Source organism: Telmatherina bonti (genome assembly GCF_933228915.1).
Source record: "Telmatherina bonti genome assembly, chromosome: 3".
In the NCBI taxonomy this organism is placed as follows: Eukaryota; Metazoa; Chordata; class Actinopteri; order Atheriniformes; family Telmatherinidae; genus Telmatherina; species Telmatherina bonti.
Window position 1 is genome coordinate 40039890 of NC_136621.1, and position 24468 is coordinate 40064357.

Here is a 24468-nt window from a genome sequence, read left to right on the forward strand (position 1 = left end):
ATAAGTCCGTGTGTAATGAATTCTACATATGATCACACTAACTGACCAATTAATGACAGGAAACAGCATCTGGTGTTTCTGCTACAAAAACACGTATCTGTCAGCAACAAACGACTAAATGCAAACATAAAAATCCAAATTTTCAATTCAGTTTGGAAACTTTTATTTATGTGATCAAAAACTACAAATAAAGTTCAGTAACAAAATTCCCTTCATAAGTTGTCAGCTGCAGAAATGTATCTGGATAAAAAGTTCTTGATTTCTGAGACGTGCATGGTCTCCTTGATGGTGGTGTCTCTGCTGCGGACCTGAAGGAGGCCACTCTCCAGCGTATTCTCACTGATCACCACCGTGAAGAGGACTCCCATCTCATCGTATCTGCAGTGCAGAAACACACATAAACTCCACACTTTGTCTGTTTCACAGCGTAGCATCGACACATTGAGAGGACTTTACTTGGCGATCAGCTGCTCCACTGATGTCGGCAGAGTTTCTAGATATCCAGGCCATGTGGAGATCTTCGCTTCCAGGAACTCCTGCAGAAGGCCTTCACACACCTTCAAAGAAAATATAGACATATTTACACAAATCTTTTTGTCCTATATTAGATTTATTGACATGGTTTGAGAGGACAGGTGGTGTTTGTTACCTGTCGGAGTTCCACGGTGGCTCCTCTCCCGATGTCCAGAGCCACTTTGACAGGAGCCAAGACTGGATGCAACTTCAGAGCCTGAAACACAGGAAGCCAGAAATCAGACGGGACTAAAAGGAAGCTGGTGAATGATGGATGGGCTGTCGAGGAAAATCACTTTTCTCTGCTGCAGCTTCTGTTTGCCGTCGTCTCTCTTGAGCTGCTGGAGCGAGTTGGACAGAAAGGCCTTCACGCCTCGGTCCACGTTCCCACTCACAGACACCACATGAGGAACCGACTTCCGTCCGTCTCGGCACTGAAGCACACGCAGAGACAGGAAACGTTTCCGTGAGACGACAGCGAGGAAACAGACTCAGTTTCTTTACAAACATCCCTCCAGACGCTGGAAAAGGGGCGGGGTCTCCGTCTGCGTGCTGAATGCGATGTCAGGGTCTTGGTGGTGAGTAAGGGAGATGGAAGGTGTACGATGTGGACTTTACATCTGGCTGTCATGGTGACAGGGTTTACTGGTCCATCTGCACCGTTTCCTCCAATCACTGACCTGCAGCTTGGAGTGGGCCCCTCTATGTGCGTCCAGCAGCTCTGTGTCTCCTCGGCTCCACAGAGTCTCCAGGGACTCTGGTCCCCATGGGAAGTTGTAGAAGATCTTCACACCACGGAGCGCTGACTCCTCCAGCTCCTCCTGCGGGACCTCGCTGCTGCTGAAGCCCGACGGGTTCAGGGCAAACTGGGGACAAGGAAATGAAACAGAAGAACTTCTGATTAATTCCTCAACCGGAAACTAAAAGCTAATCCTGTCACATTAAATATATAATCCCCATAACGCAGCTTCGTCACCCTCATCATCTCCAACAGGCTGATGGAACAAAACAAACCTTCATGTTCGTCACGTCCGCTTCAATTCTTTACTGAAAACCACTAATTTAAAGATTTACTGACTTCTAGTGGAAACAATGAAGACAGAAGTCACTCCAAATACCAAGCACAACAGTAGATGTACGGTGGCTGTCAGGGGCCAAAACTCTTCCTGACAAAAACATGTTTTATCTGGATCCACTGCAGGGAACTACTAAACACTGTCTGCATGCAGTCTTCTTCTATGGTGCTTTTTAAGGCCAATTTAGGATGGACAGAGAAGACACAGAAAGACCCACGGACAAACAGAGGGACAAGACAACGGACGGACACGCAGACGGACACGCAGACGGACGGATACGCACACAGACAGACACGCAGACAGACACGCAGACAGACACGCAGACGGACACGCAGACGGACGGATACGCACACAGACAGACATGCAGACAGACACACAGACAGACGCGCAGACGGACGGATACGCACACAGACAGACATGCAGACAGACATGCAGACAGACACGCAGATGGACACACAGACGGACACGCAGACGGACGGATACGCACACAGACAGACATGCAGACAGACATGCAGACAGACACGCAGATGGACACGCAGACGGACACGCAGACGGACACGCAGACGGACGGATACGCACACAGACAGACATGCAGACGGACGGATACGCACACAGACAGACATGCAGACGGTCGGATACGCACACAGACAGACATGCAGACAGACACACAGACACGCAGACAGACACGCAGACGGACGGATACGCACACAGACAGACATGCAGACGGTCGGATACGCACACAGACAGACATGCAGACGGACGGATACGCACACAGACAGACATGCAGACGGTCGGATACGCACACAGACAGACACGCAGACGGACGGATACGCACACAGACAGACATGCAGACGGTCGGATACGCACACAGACAGACATGCAGACAGACACACAGACAGACGCGCAGACGGACGGATACGCACACAGACAGACATGCAGACAGACATGCAGACAGACACGCAGACGGACACGCAGACAGACATGCAGACAGACACGCAGACAGACACGCAGACGGACACGCAGACGGACACGCAGACAGACATGCAGACAGACACGCAGACAGACACGCAGACGGACACGCAGACGGACACGCAGATGGACACGCAGACGGTCGGACACGCAGACGGTTGGACACGCAGACGGACGGATACGCACACAGACAGACATGCAGACAGACACACAGACAGACATGCAGACAGACACACAGACAGACATGCAGACGGTCGGATACGCACACAGACAGACATGCAGACAGACACACAGACAGACATGCAGACGGTCGGATACGCACACAGACAGACATGCAGACAGACACACAGACAGACATGCAGACGGACACGCAGACGGTCGGACACGCAGACGGACGGATACGCACACAGACAGACATGCAGACGGACACGCAGACGGTCGGACACGCAGACGGACGGATACGCACACAGACAGACATGCAGACGGACACGCAGACGGTCGGATACGCACACAGACAGACATGCAGACAGACACGCAGACAGACACGCAGACGGACGGATACGCACACAGACAGACATGCAGACGGACACGCAGACGGACACGCAGACGGACGGATACGCACACAGACAGACATGCAGACGGACACGCAGACGGACACGCAGACGGACGGATACGCACACAGACAGACATGCAGACGGACACGCAGACGGACACGCAGACGGACGGATACGCACACAGACAGACATGCAGACGGACACGCAGACGGTCGGATACGCACACAGACAGACATGCAGACGGACACGCAGACGGACACGCAGACGGACGGATACGCACACAGACGGACACGCAGACGGACACGCAGACGGACACGCAGACGGACACGCAGACGGACGGATACGCACACAGACAGACATGCAGACGGACACGCAGACGGACACGCAGACGGACACGCAGACGGTCGGACACGCAGACGGACGGATACGCACACAGACAGACATGCAGACAGACATGCAGACGGACACGCAGACGGTCGGACACGCAGACGGACGGATACGCACACAGACAGACATGCAGACAGACATGCAGACAGACACACAGACGGTCGTACAGTTTCCTCCGCCTACTTATTGGTTACACACTATTTGGTCCAATGACAGACATCTTTGTGGTTTTCTTCTTCTTCTGTTTTTTGACAGTTGTAAACTACTTCATAACAAAGGAACTTTTTCATGTTTCTTCATCACAGCATCTTTATTCATCCTGGAAACACAAAATTTTGCTTTAATTTTTTCTCCAGATGTTTCATAAACTGATTCTTTGCACTTGAACGCATCGTTCCAACACTTCTGTCCAGAATCATACTTTCATAAACATCTCTATTCCTTTTAATTAGAACTTCATTTGCACATCTTTTTCGTATATCAGTCGGTAAATATTTCCAGAGTTGTACGAAATATTTATTTGCATTAACAGCAGTGGAATACTCTGCTTTTGCATGTTACAGAGGCCTTCACTGTCCACTTTAAAACCCGATTTTATCTATTTTTCTTCTTTTGTTTTCAACCTCAACTGGACTTTTCTGTGATCTTGCTGGTTTTAACTGGTTTTATTGTGTTGGTATTTAGCTGTTCTGACACCTGATGTTTTTATTTGCATCGTGATAAGCTGTAAATGTTTTAAAATGTTTTATAAATAAAGTTGCTATAGTTTGGTGAACCACTACCTTGGTTTTTCTAACTGAAATAAATGCTTTTTAACCCTTTCATGCATGAATTATTGAGGGTTTTTACAAACAATTATTTCCCTCTTAACACGTTTACAGTGATGCTTTTTACTTCTTCATATTATTCTTCTTTTATTTTGATATATTCTTTTTATTTTGTAAAAATGACTATTTTCATATTTTTCATATTTTTATAATATATTCTATAAAAATTTAATCCTTTTTGTGTTTTAAAGCAAATGTCACCATGTCTAAATGTACACGTATATGTATTCTACAGCAGGGATCTCCAACCCTGGTCCTCGAGGACCGGCGTCCTGCAGGTTTTCCTGCTGCAACACACCTGACTCAGACAGGCTCTGCACATGTCTGCTAAACACACACTGACATGAATCAGGTGTGTTGCAGCAGGGACACATGGAAAACTTGCAGGAGTCGGTCCTCGTGGACCAGGATTGAGGATCCCTGGTCTACAGCGAGCAGCAGTGCGTGGAGTGACTCACTGATCTCCACTGCAGCAGCATATTCACAAACACACCGTTTCCACCTATGACTCTACTAGAAAACAGCTGTCATACAGATGTCCAGTGTAGTGGACGGTATGCATGAAAGGGTTAACAGGCTTGCAGGAGGACCTGTGGTCATGTAAAGACCCCGCTGTGGGGACCGGAGACCCCGTGTTGTAGAAGGAAACTGAAGGCCAGTGGATTGTGAGGACCAGGACAGAGAAACATGGTGCATATCTTACTTTTCTCCACCACTTCAGCCTGTGTCGTGTCCAGTGGTCCAGCCACTGGGAGGACGTACGAGGGGAGCAGAACCAAACCAGCGACGTCTGAGTGACCTCTGCTGAGCTGAGATGTAAAAACAAAACAGATTACAGAAGCATGCATCGACATCCTCTGCAGACCTCTGCCACCACCTGAACACACACACCGAACCACACACAACTCGTGTGCACACTCAGACATGCACAAGATGAACCCTCACCAACCGGAGCCATCTGAAGGCTGGAAACACAGACCCGTCTCTGCCAGGCCAAACGGGAGCTTCCTCTTCACCAGCTCCATGGAGGGTACAAACTGCTCCAAGGCGCCTGGAACCAGACCAGGTCATGCAGAGGAAGAAGAAGTAACTGTGAAACCAAAGCAGGAGGAACATGACAACAACTTCCAGGTCCAGTTTACCTTGAAGCAAACTTTTCCTCACAGATGGAGACTTCTGCAGCAGCCTGCAGGCTTCATGGACGAGCTGCTCTCTGCTCAGCTCAGGTTGTTCCAGAACTTTCTGCAAAAGTCCAGAGTCAACCATCCTCAGTCCATGAGCTGCTCCCTCTTCCCCGCAATTTAAAGTATTTATCCCAAACACCTGCCACCTGGACCTGGTCACTGAATGCCACCACTGATCCAGCAGGTTTCTCTTCAGCTCCATGCCCAGAGGTCCGTAGCTGCAGCCAAACCCACGCAGGAAGTGCTGCGTGTTCCTCTGGCCAGGAGAAATGTAGTGTCTGTCCACGCAAAGCTGCAGCAACATCTGGATCTGGTCCTCAGTGGGAGCTGTGGTGGTGTGTCCGGTTCCCACGGTGGATGAACATCTGGACAGGACAAACCTCCCACTCCGAGTCAACATGATCAGGATCCTGAGGAAGTCAACGCAGCTGCGTCTAATTTAAAACACCAGTAAATAACATGTCAATCTGCTGAATAACCTCCCATTAAAACATATAAAACACACAGACTGCTTAAATATCCATGTCATGGTCCTAAAACTTCTCCTGAACTGGAAAAGTCAGCGTTAACAACGCGCGCGCCTCTATGTGACTTAAAGTTTATTATGGTCGTGATTAAATGAATAACTATTTAAAGGAGAAGATTAGAATAACAAAAAGGTCCAGGACGCTTGTTTTAACGTGTGTGCTTGGAAAGGAGGACCGGAAGTGAAAGTTTGCCTTCCGGTGTTCTGATGATTTGCCACATAGACATATTCTACATAGACGCAGCATCGTATCACGCTGATCGCGCCGCCATCTTGGATGGGTCTCCGTGCGCCTCCAATGGATTATATTTGTAAGGTGTAGATCCCACAACAACAATAACTTCACCAATTTTCCCCTGATTTTTTTCACAGTTTAGTTTGTTACAAAGGACAGAGATATTGTTATGATACCGATCATTGTAAAATGTTAAAAAACAACGTGCTTTTATGCTAAAATATTTTTATAGTGCTATTTAACAAAGACATAAGGTAGCTACAATATAAGTAAATGTATAAATGAATTCCATATTAACATGTTTGATTGTTTATTGATACATTGGATTTGTCTATCTGTTTTTTATCTGGTCAAATGAATTATGTTTCAACCTCGTAAAACGTAATTCCACACAATCTGCTTTCAATATTTCGCCGGTTATTGCAACAGTACAGACAACAAATAAAGACAAACAGATAAAGCTGGTAAAAACATAACCTCCTTGGTGGAGGTAATTATGCTACCACGTAAAACTCTCTTTGTGAAACATCAATATCATATTTTTCCATAAACACTGCATAGGAGTAAAGTTTATCATGAGCATTTAGTAGATTATTCACTGTGTTAACATTATTTATAAACCAGTCATGTAGAAAAGTGTTTTGTTTGTGTGTAATATATACGCGTTGTTCCACAGAAAACAGTTTTGTGGGGAAACTACGTTGAGTCTGCAGTAAGACTCGAAAGCAGACCCATCCAATATGGCGGAGACCCATCCAATATGGCGGAGACGCTGGTTCACTCGCCAGCGCTCAATGAGACGTCTATGTATATATATATATATATATATATATATATATATATATATATATATATATATATATATATATATATATATATATATATATATATATATATATGTGTGTGTGTGTATGATGTCTATGATTTGGCACACCTTATAGACTTCTCAGCACCATAATTAAAGATCTTGAAAATCGTAAGACCTTAAAAACTACGAAATTATTGGACAAATTCTTATTTCACTGATATTTTGTATGATATCTATGTGTATAGACATATACACAGGTGAAGACGCTCAATTTTTTTTAACTTATTGTCCATGGCCTGCATATTTTTTTTCTACCTATTTTCGTTTCATTCTTGACCCCCTGACTTATCAGTTTATGTTCTGTATTTCTTTGTTCAACTGTGTAAAAAAAAAAAAAATTATAGACTTCTCTGACACCCTGAAGACGTATTTAATTTATTCTGGTCGTGCCCCTACTCTACCAGATTATGGAATGATATTTGTATTCTGATCTCTTCCTGTATTGAACCAAGTTTTTCCCTTTGCTTTGAACATATATTGTTTGGCTTCATTTACTCCCCACCTGAGAAAAACAAACTATTCTATATCAGTAATCTTATTATACACTTGACAAAATGGCATATTCACAAATGTCGATATACTAATCAAAAGCTCCTTTTCTCTATTTTTAATAATGAGGCCAAACAATATATTAATTCTATCAAATGTTCCACTAACATGAAAGCCATTAAGACTATTGATGTGTGCACTTCCTTGTGTATTTATGTGACTATTGTTATTTATGTCATAGCTGCTTCTGAGAAATTCTAACACCCCATTGTTCAGTTTTGAACTGCTGTTTTACACTGCATAATGCTTGTACAATAAAAACCTCTCTGTCAAAACAAAACAGAGTACCCTAACCCTACTGTAACACCAGAAACCATAAAACTGTTGAGTTAGTTTACTATCATAGGTTTCATGAGCATTTCCAAAGAACAATATAAATACACAAAATATTAATTAGATGGAAGTGAAATGAATATGTATAATTTCACAGACAGTCGTATATTTGCTGAATCAATGAGTTTATTTCTACGCTTTAAAGCAGAACTGAAATAATGACGAACTAACTACATAACTTATCCCATGAACCCAAAAGCAAAAGAAGTCAGTTTTAAAATATGAAGCAATATTTATCCATCCAGTGAGCTATTAAGGATATTTGGTATTGATTATAACAATTGCAGCTTCTGTGACGACATATAAACCACTGATCATCTTTTCTTTGACTGCATGCTTACCTCCAGAATCTGGTAAGATCTACAGAAATGGATGAAGACTAAATTCCATCTCACCAGGAATAATACTGTGTTTGGTGTAAATATGAACAATATAAAAAGTGACTTTGTAAGGAACATTTTTATTGCTGCTTGCTATATTTTTCATCCAGACCTGCAAATGGAGGAAAACAAAAGCTCTTCCCTGCATTGTGGACCAGCTGAACGCCTTACAGCTGATGGAAAGGAAACGGCATATCTTCTTACAGCTTGTGAGGAACTAAATACACTATTCACAAAAAGTTAGGGATATTCAGCTTTTGGGTGAAATTTCACAACAAGCCTAAAATGCATTCCAACCTGTACAGGTGAACTTAATGTGATCTTCTCTAAGCTTTTAAATGCACATGTCCAACTGTTAAATGTTTCAATAAATTTTGCACAAGTTGCTGTTCTCTAACAAGGAGCTTAACGGCAAAAATCACGGCAGGTGTGTGATCCTTGAATTGACCAATAAATGTCCTGGTTCAATTAGAGCTGGTGTTTAAACAGTTGTCCTCATCATGCTGTTCACATTTTGACATCATGAGACCAAGACGACACCTAACAATGGAACAACAGTCCCTTGCCGTTGCGATGCTTCAAACAGGACGTTCTCAGACAGAAGTGGCCACTGAGCTTGGAGTGTCACAGAGTGTCATCAGCAGGTTGCAACAGAGATATGGAGAGACTGGAAGAGTCACAGAAAGGCCTAGAAGTGGACGTCCTTTGGCCACATCCCGTGCTGATGACCGCTACATTGTGAACACTGCCCTGAGAAACCGGATGATGAATGCCACTCAACTCCAGGCACGTTTAAGAGAGGTGAGAGGCACCCAAGTGTCACGTCAGACCATTCCAAACCGTTTCCATCAGCGTGGTCTGCGTGCTAGACGACCTGCACGGGTACCTGACCACACCACCAGGCACAGGCATCATCGTCTTGCATGGGCCAGGGAGCATTTACGCTGGACGAGGAACCAGTGGGCCTCAGTGCTGTTCTCTGATGAAAGTCGATTCACACTGAGCAGAAATGATGGCCGGCAACGATGTTGGAGACGTCAGGGAGAGCGCTATGCATCAGCCACTGTTGTCACCAGGCCAGCTTTTGGTGGTGGCGGTGTTACAGTGTGGGCAGGGGTGTCCACTTGGTGCAGAACTGCCCTACACTTTGTGAATGGTACAGTGACAAGCCCATACTACCTGAATAACATCATTAATCCAGTGATTGTGCCCCTACATGAACAGCACAGGCCTAATTTCATCTTCATGGACGACAATGCTCCTGCTCATCGAGGCCGCATCATCAGGGAACGGCTGTTGGAGACTGGTGTACCTCAAATGGAACGGCCTGCACTCTCTCCAGACCTGAATCCCATTGAAAACCTGTGGGATCAGCTGAGCCGTCGTGTAGAGGCTCGAGACCCTGCACCCCAGAACCTCAATGACCTGAGGGCTGCCCTTCAAGAAGAGTGGGATGCCATGCCTCAGCAGGCAATAAGTTGCCTTGTGAACAGCATGAGACGTCGTTGTCAAGCTGTAATTGATGCTCAAGGGCACATGACCAGATATTGAGACGTTCACATTTTTTGTTGTGGTGTAACTACCATTGTTGTTACCTTTTGTGTTGAATGTATTTTTTGAGATGAGGAAATCAGTAGTGCATCCTTCTACTTAAATGTCTTACTTTTATGATATTATATCACTGTAGCATGAACATATTGCATTTTCCATAAATTTCACCTGAAAGCCAAATAACCCTAACTTTTTGTGAGTAGTGTATGTTCAACGACCCCTAGAATGTAACTGACTGGAATCTCATTTATCAAGTTATTTATTGGTTTTCCTTTTTTATTTATTTAAATTGATTTGATTTTATTCCTTTTACTTAAATTTAAGCCTAATATTGGACTTTCTGATCATGTTATACGACACCTGTTCTGATGACTATGAATGTTTGCCCTTATGTCAAAGGATTTTCAATAGAGTGCATAAAATGCCCTGGATTTGTGTACAAAATGTTCACTAAAGAAGAAAAAGGGTTTATTTCGACACATCGGTCAAATTTATAACAGAAAATCAAAGAATGATTGTTGAGAAAATTAATTATATTTTACTGTGTTTTTATTATCCATATTTCATTCAAAATTAAAACCTACATTTAATCACTGGATAAATTATTTTGATTTATAATCTTTGACATAAATGAAAAACAAATAAAAAGTTATATTTAGTGTTTTAAACAGTTTAACTTTATGCGATAATGACCTTTTATTTATATTAATGGTTATGTAATGTCCCTAATGTACAGGAGTCATTTTAACCTTACAGAATGTAAAATGGTTTTTCCTTTTTTTCTTAATTCTGACAGATTTTCTTATTCTGTGAACTACGTTGAATTAGAAAATATTTGCAAATTGCCTTATTTTTTTACAAAATGAGAATATTTTATCATCTAATATCATTTAAATGAGTACGTTACATATTTCAAATGTTTATTTCATGTTCAGTATCCCTTTCTAACATTTGCAACTCAACATGAAGTGTTGACCCTATAAATGAGGAAAAAAGAATCATTTAGTTTTATGTAAACATTACATCTTCATGCGTTATGAACGCCGTTGCTGTTCTTTTGTTTTGGGAAAGACTTTTCTAAGCAGCTGTTCTTCAGTTTCATTCTTGTCTTCTGTATTTGTGCTGAACTTTTAACTCCTTGCAAAATAATTTCACTCCAACATTTTTTTTTCTGTTTGTTGTTAAGGTTGAGATTTTTTTTAACCCAACAATAAATAACAGAAAGCTAAAAATATTTAATTCTCCTGCTTCTTGCTGGATATGAATATTTAAAGCTGACATTTTATTTTCCCCGCGATACAAAGTGAATTGTATCTGGTGTGAAAACGTCTTATAAACAGTGAATGTTGAAACAGTTCAGACCACACCTGATGTTTTATGACATCCAGAGACAAAATCTTCCCACACAGACCACACAGGACCAGACTCTCACTTTATGGTTTGTTTTTTTTAAAATTTTATTTAAAAAGGGTCACAGGCACCCTTTATATGTGATCCTCATAACATCACGTTAAACATAGCACAAACTGAAAACACTGAATTACCTAGTAAAAATAAATTACTGAGGAATGTAGCAAAGAACAGTTACGGGAAAGTGCAGCAATCGTAGTTGCACCATCGGAGACGTGTCCGACTCCGTTTAATGCTCGGGATTTATGTCATAATTCCAACCCTGCTGTAAGCAAATCAAAGTTTAACAGTACAAAGGATAATAATAATATTAATGATAATAATAATAAGCATACTGCAAGATTTGGAGACTAAACGGAAGTCATGTTGGTTCTAGACGTTGGGACATCATATCTACTGTGAGAACGGCGGTGCCATGGGGTAGGGCACCATTGGTGGCAGTGGAGGCTGCTGGTTCTGTGGCGGGTGGCGGCTGAGAGTTGAATGGGAATGGTGGGTGGTTCATGCCGTTCTGAGCTGGCCTCTGCATGCCACCAAACTGAGGGGGCCCCTGGAAGCTCTGGTTACCAAAGCCCCCCTGGTTTAGTGGACCACCGAAATTACCCTGTCCATTTACGTTGTTGTAGTTGTTGTTGCCATAGCTACCACCGGAGCCACCACCGTTACCTCCATAATTGCCGCCATTTTGGGCCTTGCTGCCGCCAAACGCAGTCTTCGGCCCACCGCCAAACCCTCTATCGCTGTCCCTGTCTCTGTAGCCACTCCCACCAAAGTTACTCCGCCCACCCCCAGAATACCTATCCCGACGGTCGTCCTTGTAGCCACCTCTTCCCCCCCTGCCACGACCTGCACGGAGAAACAGACCAGAAGCACAGGAAGACGAGGATTAGACGGGTTCAGACTTCTTCCAGGTGTCCAGTTTGTTCATTTGCTTCTGTCGTCTCCTGTAACTAAAGGCTGTCCAACAAACGGCCCGAGGGCCAAAACAGGGCCGCAGGATGACTGGTAAACTAACAATGAAAAAGGCTTGACATGCACCCAGGGTTGCACGATTATGACCAATATATATACACACACACCGATATATATTTTTCTATTTATCTCAAGATCTATATATTTTTGATAGATCTGCATACTTTTCGATTAATAGATCTACAGCTCCCCCATTATTCCCTGGACATTTTCCATACAGCGCAGGCCACGCCCCTTTGGAGAAATAATTACAGTAAAGGATCTCATATTTCTTATCCAGTGTTTAGATGCAGCTGTATTTTCCCCCCCATTCTCGACATGACTTGCTCTCATCAGTCTAAAACTCGTTCCATCCTCCACCAGCAGCTTCATCTGAAGCCTTGAGGGATCAATGCGGGCAGCGATGTCTGATTTTTGAGCTATGAAGCTGCTTATTTCATATTTAATGAGCAACTTAGTCCGCAGCAGGTTTGTGTATTTTAATGTCACATGTTATAAATACGTTTGTATTTTTTACCACCTCGATCAGCTGTCTAATCAAAACAATCCATTTTACCTGCAACAGGAAAAATGCAGACCTGAAACGTCCAACCAATCCAACGATACTTAACTGGCTGCTGGGAAAAGATGTGTGCTTGGTATTTAGGCAGATTAAAGGGGTGCTATGATGGTTTTTGGAGTTTTCTGAACCTCATCAGACATGTGAACGACACTTTTTTTTCCACTTAAACTCATGTTTGAGTTTGAGTTCCAGCACGCTCTCTGTTCGGTTTCCATGGCGACGAAAAACGCGTGGTTTTAGAGAGTTTTTTCTACTTGGAAATCCTTGTGACGTCCCGGGGGATAAGGTTCGGTGATTGGTTACCTTCTACTGGTTAACAAGGGCATGTACAAATACATCAGGCGGGTGGAAAACGTGGGATAAAGTTATTTCCAACGATGGCTGGTGAGTTTACCAAAGAGAGACATCCTGCTGCATTCGTTGCTGTGGGTTGCTGTTTTCCACTTCGTTTTCAGGCTCTGATTCAGGTTCCAACATGTAGGGCTGGATGCTATGTGTTGACATTGTAGTTTGTTTTTTTATTGAGTTCATATCAGCCTAATCCTTCTGTTTATGAGATGTTACAATGACGGCGAAAGCAGGTGCGGTGCGCGCTCCCGATGTAGTGCAGTGGTGGGAGGCGGGGCTTAATGCGGAAGAGTCTCAATCCACTCGTTTTGCCCGCAGGCTGATCTGACAGCCTACGGAGAGGGTTGGTCTGAAGTAAATAAAGCAATTTGGGACAATAACTCCATCAATCCCAGCCCTTCTGGGCTCAGAAATAAAAATAAATTAGCCTGAAATGCACAGAATAGTTCCACTTTAATGAAGCCTTAACCACGTTTTCACCCCCTGCTGGTCGGCAGACTGCTGGTGGAGAACATAAGTTATCAGAGACTGCAGCAGAGCTGCCTTCTGAATGTAAAAGATCAGGTTTGTTTAATTGTGGCCACCAAACTCATGATCAAAACCAGATTAATTGTGCAGCCCTACATTCACCTTTTCCAGGTCTGACGGAGGCACTCACCTCCTCTGTCCTCGGCCATCTGGATCAGCTTGGGGTTAATGGCCTGATTAGCTTCGCGGAGCACAGAGATCAGGTCACTGGCTTGTTTCATGTTGTTGGGGGTGAAGAAGGTGTAGGCCGTGCCCGTTTTTTGACTTCGGGCTGTGCGTCCAATGCGATGGATATAATCCTCAGAGGAGTTAGGGTAGTCATAATTGATGACAAATTTCACATCCTCCACATCTGTGAAAGTGTTGCAGTGTGGCAAAACAATACATGGAGGCCACACAGGATTTTGCACACCACAACAGCCAGATCAAATGGAAAAGTTAGCAACTGTGAACGCTCTGGAAGGGGGGGCAAAGTGGTCATTAGGCTGTGGGGGGGAAAACACGTTAAAAGAAAGAAAAAAAAAAAGCATATGCTTGTATATACATCTACTCCACTGGGAATACTACTGTGGGAAGAGAGAAACGATGCACACTCCAGTTGCTTACCATAAAAAAAGATCCAAAGGCATCAATCTCCCTTTTGTTACCAAGGGAGAAAAAGATGGATTCAAGTCTTACCATAAAGGAGTATGCATTCACTAGTCCTTTCCCAATGCAGCGAAATCCCCCACAAATTGTCAAGTGACATCCAGGAGCTTCTACGCAGCCGGGCCTCGATATGCACTGGGGCCTCCTCATGAGCCAATATAGGACCACTGAGTGGTGCATTTTTTGCAGGTCCAGGTTTTTCCCAGTACACTCTCAAAAGAAGCTTGATATTAAAGGCCGCGCTGCACGTCTTGCCAAGACAAAATAGACCAAGTACCAAATTTAAAATGGTACCCCTTCAAAATAAGAAAAATAAAAAAAGAATAGGTCCGAACATTAAACCCTGTGGGACCCCTAAACAAGCATAAAAACAGCCCCCCGCTTCATCAGTTTCATCAAGGCAAGATACTCCAAGAAGCCAGTGTTCACTTGAGAAAATGTCTCTCGTTGGCAGGTCTTGACATGACTATAAAATGCAGGCGAGGGAGGAACTTTGGTCTGAGCTGTCTCATTCTCTTTCCTCTCAGCTAATATCCCCGCTACCCCCTAAACAACACATGTGCCAGGTCTCGTCAATTTTCAGACTAAATATTTCCAAACTGCTCTCTCCATTTTAAGAAATCCAGCTCCACTTTGACGAGAACCAACCCAACCGCAGGCTTGGACAAGCTGACACCATGCTACGTGATGACAAGCTCCGAATAATTGATCCAAATCTCAAACAAGTGACTTGCAATATGGCGCTCTCTAAGACAGCTGCATGCAAGCCCAAAGTCACGGCATCGAGCAGATCTGCTACGTTTTCATGTTTGAGTTGGAAACGGCTGGATGGCATTTTTCTGATGAAACCCATGGACAGAGAACAGATGTGTGCATAGATTTCAACGACATGTCAAAGTCAAAGGCTTAGCCACTCAGCCTTTTGAAGATCACTGGCACACAAGAGCTTTCACCTCTCTAGGCCCACTGGGTGGCAAGCCAGTTGAGCAATTCCAATATGTCCTCCTTCTCCCTCTCGAGGCCTGGGACTGTCATGCCTAGTGCCTGCCACAAAGACTCCACCTTAAGGTGAGGAAAAACTCAGAAAATGCATAGAAAAGTTAAAGAAAGCAAAGCACTTTCTTTAAATAAGTGTGACACTGATGATAAAGCGGTTAAATGCCATACTGACCTAGTCCACGGGAGGCCACGTCTGTCGCAATGAGAATCGGAGCTTTGCCATATCGGAACTCTGAAAACAAAAGAGCGTTTTAGCAGACATACAGATCAGCCCAGAGCAAAGCTGGGTCCTCTTCCATTTAGTCTCACCATTAAGGACCCAGTCCCTCTCCTGCTGGCTCTTGTCTCCATGGATTCCCATTGCAGGCCACCTACACAGCATGTAAAAGTTAGCTGAAGCTCAGCTGGTGGTGAGTAGAGACCAGCAACACAGCAGCAGCGAGGCCTGGCTTCACCGCAGACGTGAAAAATGTTAAGATAAAAGGAATGAGGATCCTTACTGGGGGTGGGAAAATCGAAAAATCAAAAATCTGGATCTTATTTTTGCTTAATTTTAAAAAATCGATTAAAATTTTTTTGTTTTTTTTTCCAAATAAAAATACATTATAAAATTTTTGTCATTTTGATTGTTTTTATTGATTTTTTTTTTCTTGTCTTCTTAGGTGTTATAGCAGCAAAATGATGGTCTGGCTGCTGTGTTGTTTTTCCCCTCATTGAAAGCAAGAAAATGACGAGCAAAAAGAAAGTTTTTTATTTATTTATTTTGTTTTTAATCTGCAAAAATTAGCAATATCAAAGAATCGCAATTTAAATCGAATCGGCACCCAAACAAATCTGAATCCAATCGAAACAAAAGCGTATCGTCCCAGCCCCAATCCTTACCCATCCCTCCTCATCCTCCTGGTGAGCTCATCACAGCGTCTCTTGGTCTCCACAAAGATGATGGTCTTGTTCTCCTTCTCACTCATGATCTCCTCCAGTAAACGAATTAGTCTGAAAACAACCCGAGGTTAGGGACCAGAGCGAAAATAAATCTCGCTTCCGGTACCGACGCAAGTCCACTCACTTGTCCTCCTTTTCCATGTCATTGCAAACGTCCACGATCTGCAGGATGTTATGGTTGGCACTCAGCTGCAGAGCTCCGATATTGATCTGGACGTAGTCCTTCAGGAAGTCTTCAGCCAGCTGACGAACCTCCTTGGGCCAGGTGGCGCTCCACATCAGGGTCTGGCGGTCTGGCTGGGGAGGACACAAACCAGGATGAAGACTGTGTTTCCTATGATAAAATGCTGAACAGTGATGATGATGATTTCATCTCAGACTGATGTCGGCTCAGAACAAGGCAGCAGCACCACTCACCCGAATCTGATCCACAATCTTGCGGATCTGAGGCTCAAAGCCCATGTCCAGCATGCGATCCGCCTCGTCCAGCACCAGATAGGTGCAACGACGCAGATTAGTTTTCCCGCACTCCAGGAAGTCGATGAGGCGACCCGGAGTAGCGATGCAAATCTCTACACCTTCAACGCAAACAATAAAGCAAACTTAACTCTTTTTCATAAAACAAAGACGTTAAACACACACAGAGAAAATTAGGGATACGCAGCTTTTTGTGAGTCAGAATGAACCTAAAACCATCGTTTTATTTTCCAGACACGTTGCTGTGAACGTAGCACACTTCTTTGACGCCTGCCGGCTCCAGACCTTTGCAGGCGGACTTCATTCGGCCTGAACTTAACTTTTGGAAGCACGTGTCCAACTTTTCATGGTTGACGGGATTTTTCCACAACATGCAGGTGATGAACCGCAAACAGAAACAACACCAAGCGTCGGAACCGCAAACGGACCAGTAAATGCTCTGGTTTGTGTAAAGCAGCGGTGATGGAACCTTGGCTCTCGTCCTCAACATTTTCCATGTCTCCCTGCTCCAACAAACCACATTCAGACGACCAAATCACTGCAGACCCTGATAAGCTGTCTGATCCACCTGATTTGAATCATGTGTACTGGAGCAGAAACAAATGGAAACCCTGCAGGATTCCAGCCCTCCTCTGGTCCTCTATTACGTTGACATTTTGCCACCATTAATCCAAGATGGCGCCAACACATGACAAGTTCCGTTTGGGATGATGGGATCAGCGTTACAGGTTTCTGTGTGATGCACGGTTCCTGCAGGGTTTTACAAGTTAAATGTAAAACTTTAAGACCATTTCACGGCCGCCAACTGCTCATGTGACCCCAAAGCCATGATCCCACCAACTGTCCCACCATCATCAGTCCACCAACAGTCCCACCACCAACAGTCCACCAACAGTCCCATCAATAGTCACATCGTCAGTTCTACCACCACCAACAGTCCCATCAATAGTCACATCGTCAGTTCTACCACCACCAACAGTCCCATCAATAGTCACATCGTCAGTTCTACCACCACCAACAGTCCCACCACCAACAGTCCTAGTACCAGTCCCACCACAACCAGTCCCACCACTGACCCCAGTCTGATGTCCACTGAGCTTTGAACGACCTTTTCTCGCGAGCCAACCAGGCTGGGAATGACTCCTTGTCCAGTCATGTAATATTAAATGATATTTTCATATTTTACTCGCTGAATCCACAAAATTTTCAAGTCGCCGCCAGGTCTCTTCTTCTGCACGTAAATAAAATGTTCACGTGTATGTCAGGCTGGACATTACCAAATCATTTCTCTGTCGTGAAGTCGGTAATAATTGGCTTCAATGCAAGGAAGCCAGTTTACTTCCATCACTTTGCAGTTCAGATATTTCCTCGATAAGTTTTCACAGAATAAAGATTAAAACTTCAGGCCGACATAATCACACCTCTATTAAAAAATTTTTTTTTTTTTAAATGCTCTAATTTAAGAACTTTTTACAAAATTAAATGCAGGTTTGTAAATGTAAGACTCTGTAAGACCCGGCAGGAACATTATTAACTATATTATGTTTTACTTTATTGATTTTTACATTTCCTGGAAATGCCACACAAAATGGCGTATCACCAGTAGTGAATATGCTGAGAGCAATCAAGAAAGCATACCTCTCTCAAGGTCCCTGATTTGCGGTCCTTTGGGCGCACCGCCGTAGATGCAGGTGCTTTTAAGGCGTGAGGCCCTGCCGTACTCGGCGGCTACCTGTTGCACCTGCTGAGCTAGCTCGCGGGTTGGCGCCAGCACCAAGCACTTCCGGAAGAAAGGAAATGGCTTTAACAACTTTATATCCAGTAAAAACTCCCCTCATTCAGTCGTACTTTGACGAAATAGCACTTACAATGGGTCCATCTCCGTGCTCCAGGAACGGCTGATGCTGGATATGCACGACAGCAGGCAGAAGGTACTACAACGGGGGAAAGTAACATGTGAGATTGATGCGTAACTTCTGCAGTAACAACAGTACACGAGTGTGTCTAAAAGGTCCACCACCACACCGAGGTTTGGCTGGGGGGGCAGCTGGAGAGCACTTACTGCCAGAGTCTTCCCAGACCCGGTCTGGGCGATGCCCACCATATCTTTCCCGCTCAGGGCAACAGGCCACCCCTGAGACTGGATCGGAGTGGGTTCAGTCCAGTTCTGTTTGACAATCACATCCATGACGTAGCCTGAAGGAAGAAGCCGCTCCAGTTTTACTTCTAAAAGTTTCCCCGTTCTTTCTAAAATACCCTGAAATGTTTGGGAATCGTACTCACTTGGAAACGCAGCTTCGTTGAACTTCACAATCGGCTTCGGGCAGTCTCGGCCTTTGACTGTCACTTCTTTACTTCTTCGGTACTGCTCTACTTCTTGCTAGAATTGGGGAGGAATAAGAAAACGTGTCAACCTGGTCGGCAGTCTGAACCGGGTTTACGTGTCAGAAGAAAACATTTCCAAAAGCTGTGTCTTACAATTGGTCTGTGCGTGACATCTGGGTGCTCCTGGTAGAAGTTCTTCTGAAACTTTGGAAGTTCGTCAAGGTTCCAATGTTTCTTTCGCAGCCGCTCGCCAGGGTTGCCGAACTTCCCTGGAGGGGGGCCGCCCCGGTTGCCGCCTCCTCCACCACCAAAACGGGGAGGTCCACCACCATACCTAACGTTAGAGAAGCCAGAAGGCAGATAGAGAGCATTATTAGAGACAACAGTCATATTACAATTATCACAACAAGGTCCATGCCGATGTTCAACACCAGTAAAGCTCTGCTTTTGATTGACAAGTACTCGATCTCCCGCTTCAAGTCAGAAGAACGTAGAACAACCACAGTTTTTAGCCGGTTAACAACGTGACTTAGCTTTAGCCCGCTTACCTCCGTTAGCTGGTTAGCTCCTGTTATCTCCAGGTTAGCTCAGTTAGCTCTTAGCTACAGAAAGCTCGGAGTTCGCTCAATGTCAATCATCCACCATGACGCTCACAGCCCCCTCTCAGCTCCACCTCTTTGCCCATATTTGTATTTTCCGGGTGAGACGACACACATGCCCCTGCCAAGATGGTGATGGTAGGAACCGCCCACCGAGCTTCAATTCAGCTCTTCAGAAACCTACGGGTGACGTCACGGAGGCTCCGCCTATCTTTTATGTACAGTCTATGTTTGCTCAAAATGCAATCCAAACTTGTGAAATTTTTTTTATTTTCTTAAACTGACTTTTATTCATTGTTGCATATTTATTCAGCAAAGACATGAAATGAATTTTCTGTAGTTTTTCCTTTAAACTGGTTTGACGTTTGTGTCACTTGCGGCATCTTGAGCTCCTGCGATGCATTGTGGTCTATATTGATCCGTTTAGTGACCATTGATGCTCACTATGTTTCAAGATGTATTGTGGGTAATGTTGAGGGAACTACTTTTTGTCTCTCTGGACATTCAGACACCCCTAGAAAATGGCGTTAGCACCATGCAGGGCACTGCGTAGGGAACAGGGTGCACAGCCGTGGTCTTGCTGGGGTTTCTTCGCACGACGCCACGGAAACTTTGTAGTATTCCCACCAAGAACTGGAGGTTTCGGTCTGACTACGCAGGTCTTTCCTGACGTTTGCGTTCAGACTTAACGTAAGCGACCAGAGCGCCTGGACGACGTCATATCATTAAAAATGCTACCCCTGCAAAAACACAGTTCAGGTAAAACCACGTTAAATGTCCTGCAGGAGGATGTTGACGCTCGCAGAATTTTTCCTGTCTTTCTGTGGACAGGACGAGTGTTTTACTGGTCAGGATCTTCATCTTGGAGCCCTGCAGGAGGATTTACTGGGAGGAAAGTTCTCTCCATCCCGGCGTCCAGCAGCCAGAGACGTTTCTGTTGCTGGTTCTGATCCAGGATGGAGACCAGCTAGAACCAGGATGCTGGATGAAGGGAGGCGGTCTGCTGGTTCTGTCTGTCATTCTACACGTTAGAATAAACCTTCAGACATATTTTCTGTTGTTTTGTTTCCTTTTTACTGGAAATGAAAACAAAACGTCATGAATCTTGTTAAACAGAAGAAAAGTGAAGAAGAAGAGGGGCGCGACCCAGACCCCCGGCTTTGATCCACATCAGGGCGCGGTTGGTGTTCATACTCATACGATCCCTGGAAGCGGACCAGGTAAAGCGGACCGAACAGCAGCAGCCTCCTGGACTGGAAGAGCCTTGTTGTCATTTTCCTGCTGAAGACGAGTCTGTGGAGATCCCGGCTTTCTCATGCACGCATACCCAAGCAGGCCAATAAATAAATAAATATGGCGCTGCATTGTTTGGCAGGCCTGTGCAATGACTTAAATCAACATCTGATGAATCCTGACGTAATGTTGGAAAATGCTGATGCCACCAGGAGAGACGGGAAAAAAAAAACAGCCGTTATGGAGGGAGCGGGTGCATTTTAACAGCTCATGCGGCTTGTTTAACCGGACCAGTCACAACAAAACATTAACTTCCCAGTAAGTTTAGTTTAGTATTTTTAGAGCTTCACTTTATCTACAAAGTAAATACTCAGATGGTGTCCGTCTGCAAGAACAGAATATTTCTCTGCTTTAATAACAGAGAAATTAAAGCAAAGTCAACTCATATGAGAATAAAAAAAACAACATTTTAAATAACTAAAAGTTTGAAGAACAGTTTCTTCCAGGAATGTAATAAGTGTGTCTGAAGCAGGAAATGTTGTTTTTGTCCCGTTCTTTAGTTTTGTGGATAAATGGTTTGACATAGTGGCGTGTAGAATTAATGGGGTAGAAACAGGACTTTATACCACTGCCTAAAGGCCTGAGAGGTAAATGTTTCATATAATAAAGCTCAGAAAATTAATTAATCATAAAACAAGTAGCTTCCAGACTTCACTAAATAATTAAATTCTTTTGTTTCTTGCTCAGCAAACACAAAATGTGCACAATGTTTATGGGACAGTTTTAATCTGAAAACAAACTAAATGAGAGGAAAGTGACATAAATGACATTTCTCAACAGTTGTGTCATATTAACACCTCAGTTGCATCGATCAGTTTAATGATCCGAAATTACTTTTACCTTTACTTTTATTATATACTTTTAACAAAAAAAAGTATATATGTTCATTTCTCTGCAGGCCCTTATCTTATTTGTAAAATAGCTGTATTTCTACTTTTATATTATTCAGTGTTTTTATTATTACAAGTTCCTAGTCTGTGAATTGTTCAAAGAAAAGGCAATAAAAGTCTTTCTGTTTCTGATCAAATGCAATGAAAACATGCTGAGAGTTTTCCACCACTTTCCAACACCACAACGTGTGTGTGAACGATTTCTATACATGTTTATATTTACATTTATCACATCTAGATTTTACCAAAGCAGAAATAAACAAACAATAAGGGGGTTTGGGTCCTACCTGACTAGTCTGACTAGATTTACAGAAGATAAATACATAAATAAATAAATAGCTGTAAACTGCAAACATTCACGTGGAGCCGCCTAAAATACCAATCAGGTCAGAAGGAGGCCTTTCTATGGAAACACACACACACACACACACACACACACACACACACACACACACACACACACACACATTCCAGCCAACACGACCTACTTTATAAACAACATGGAGGATAAACAAACACAAGTGTGAGAAACGATCCGCCAGATGAGACAGAACTGCGTCAGCAGCAGGGTTGCCAGGTCTGCTTATTATAAGCAGACCTGGCAACCCTGGTCAGCAGGCCAGAAATAAGAGGAGTCAACCAGTTTGCTGCCATTTTATCACCAGCAGACAGAGCAAACAAACGCCTCTGCTCCATCACAGCTGGCCGCATAAAACCAACTGGTTCCCAACAGCACATGGTTAAACTCCACGACAAGCTCCAGAAATGCTGAATGGCTCATATGGATGCGATTGTATCTGCTGCACGGCGCGGCGGCGTCGCCATTGGTGTCTGGATGTTCGGCGGCGCATTTAGCAGAAAAATGTGCAAAAGGAGGTGAAACTTACCCTCTGTCTCTGCCGCGGTCTCTGTCTGAAAACCCAGGCATCGTTTAGCAGGCTGTAGCGGGGAACGGGGACGCCTGTTTGTGCAGAAACAGGTCGCGGCTCGGTGGAGATAAAATGCCGGCTGGCTGAAGTCCGTCTGGCGAGGCGGAAATGAAGTCAAAAGAAGGCGGATAACATTTGTATTAATGCGCGTCCCCGTGGCACTACTTTATGTGCAAAAACAGTGGTAGTATTTCGTCTTAAACGTTGCAATGCAATGAATGAACGAATGAGAGAAATTATTACATTAAATTACAATATTTTAACCCTTCATTTGCGTAATTGAATTAATTGTGTTTAGTTTTTCTTTTATGTTTAGTATTTCCACAGTACGAAACTTCGGGACATAATGTACCTTTTACCCCCACATCATCTGTTTACTGTCTGGTCAGGATAATGGTCAATGATATATAGACTTACTTCACAGGAATATGTAAACAAATGGATAAATAAAAAAATAAAGAGTTTAATCAGCTTCAACAAGATAGTACCTTTTCATAACAACAAAAAAAAGCTGCCATTGTAGTCCATGAGCCAATTCACTCTACGGTAACATAAAGCTCGCATGCAGCCTTACAATTTACAGACTTGTGCCTGTCTGAGACCAAACCAACACCTCTAATTAAACACCATATGTTAAGAACTAAGTCTTCCACTAAGGCTGGATGGATCAATCCAACTATCAATAGTGTTTATACCAAGGGTCATCGGTATTGTTCAATATGATACCGCTAGTGTCGGTATCATTCAATACATGACGAGACTGATATTTTTCTTGAGTTTTGTGGGGGAAAAGCCAAAGAATCTGAATAAGAGCCAACCAATTGCAGCTTTTGCTTTTGTTTCGCTAATTTGACATTGAGACTATTTGTCTCAAACATTTGTATGATAAAAATCAGGACATATGAAATCCAGTGTGGGGTTCCCCAAGGATCAAATCTAGGCCCAATACTTTTTAATCTGTGCATGTTGCCCCTTGGGGACGTCTTCAGGAGACACGTCGTTACCTTTCACAGCTCTACGCAGCTTTACATCGCTGTGTCTCCCGATGACCTAGAGCCGATTAAACCCTTTTAAACTGTATTTTAGATATCAAGTCATGGATGGCTGAGAATTTCTGACAGCTCAACCAGGACAAAAACTGAGGTTTTAATTATCAGTCCCGAAGACAAGAGAGAGATTATTTCATGCAGGCTGTGAGGTTTCCATCCCTCTCAGTGTGTGATAAATGTAGATGTTTTACTTGACTCTGAGCTGAATTTAATTCCACATATCAGAAATGTCACAAAGTTGGGATTTTGTCATCTTAAAAACATTGCCCATTTCTCTCTCTTGCCAGTACAGAGATGCTTTTATTTCTAGTAGAATAGATTATTTTAACTCCCTGCTCTCTGGTCTTCCAAAGAAGAGTACTTCCAGCTTGTAGTTACTCCAGAACTTGGTGGCACAAGTTCTGACAAGGACCAGAGGGTGGGAACACATTACACCGGTTTTAAAATTGCTGCATTGGCTTCCCGTGGATTGATTTTAAGGTTCTTTTAGTCGTTTACAAATGTCTTAATGGTCTTGGGCCTTCTTATTTATCTGACCTTGTTTT

At 43.8% G+C, this 24468-nt stretch overlaps 2 protein-coding genes across 2 annotated transcripts; both read right to left on the reverse strand.

The window, feature by feature from the left end:
* Window positions 1–212: 212 nt before the first annotated feature.
* On the reverse strand, window positions 213–6121 carry polg2 (polymerase (DNA directed), gamma 2, accessory subunit; the record flags this gene model as incomplete). The annotated part of the gene is made up of 8 exons (XM_079265199.1): window positions 5469–6121; window positions 5272–5377; window positions 5030–5135; window positions 1194–1379; window positions 810–947; window positions 650–730; window positions 457–557; window positions 213–378 (listed from the first exon to the last, which is right to left on the reverse strand). Exons 1-8 carry the CDS (start codon window positions 5908–5910, stop codon window positions 213–215), a joined length of 1326 nt encoding a protein of 441 aa, XP_079121325.1. The 5' UTR covers window positions 5911–6121.
* A 5272-nt stretch (window positions 6122–11393) lies between these two features.
* On the reverse strand, window positions 11394–22988 carry LOC306774491 (putative ATP-dependent RNA helicase DDX5). The gene is given in 14 exon segments (XM_079264540.1): window positions 11394–11827; window positions 11829–12208; window positions 13903–14124; window positions 15592–15651; window positions 15729–15790; window positions 16302–16412; window positions 16486–16658; window positions 16779–16939; window positions 18477–18618; window positions 18707–18772; window positions 18901–19034; window positions 19122–19218; window positions 19317–19497; window positions 22833–22988. Coding segments are annotated over 14 exon segments (1902 nt in total). The 5' UTR covers window positions 22874–22988; the 3' UTR covers window positions 11394–11755.
* Between the last annotated feature and the right edge of the window lie 1480 nt (window positions 22989–24468).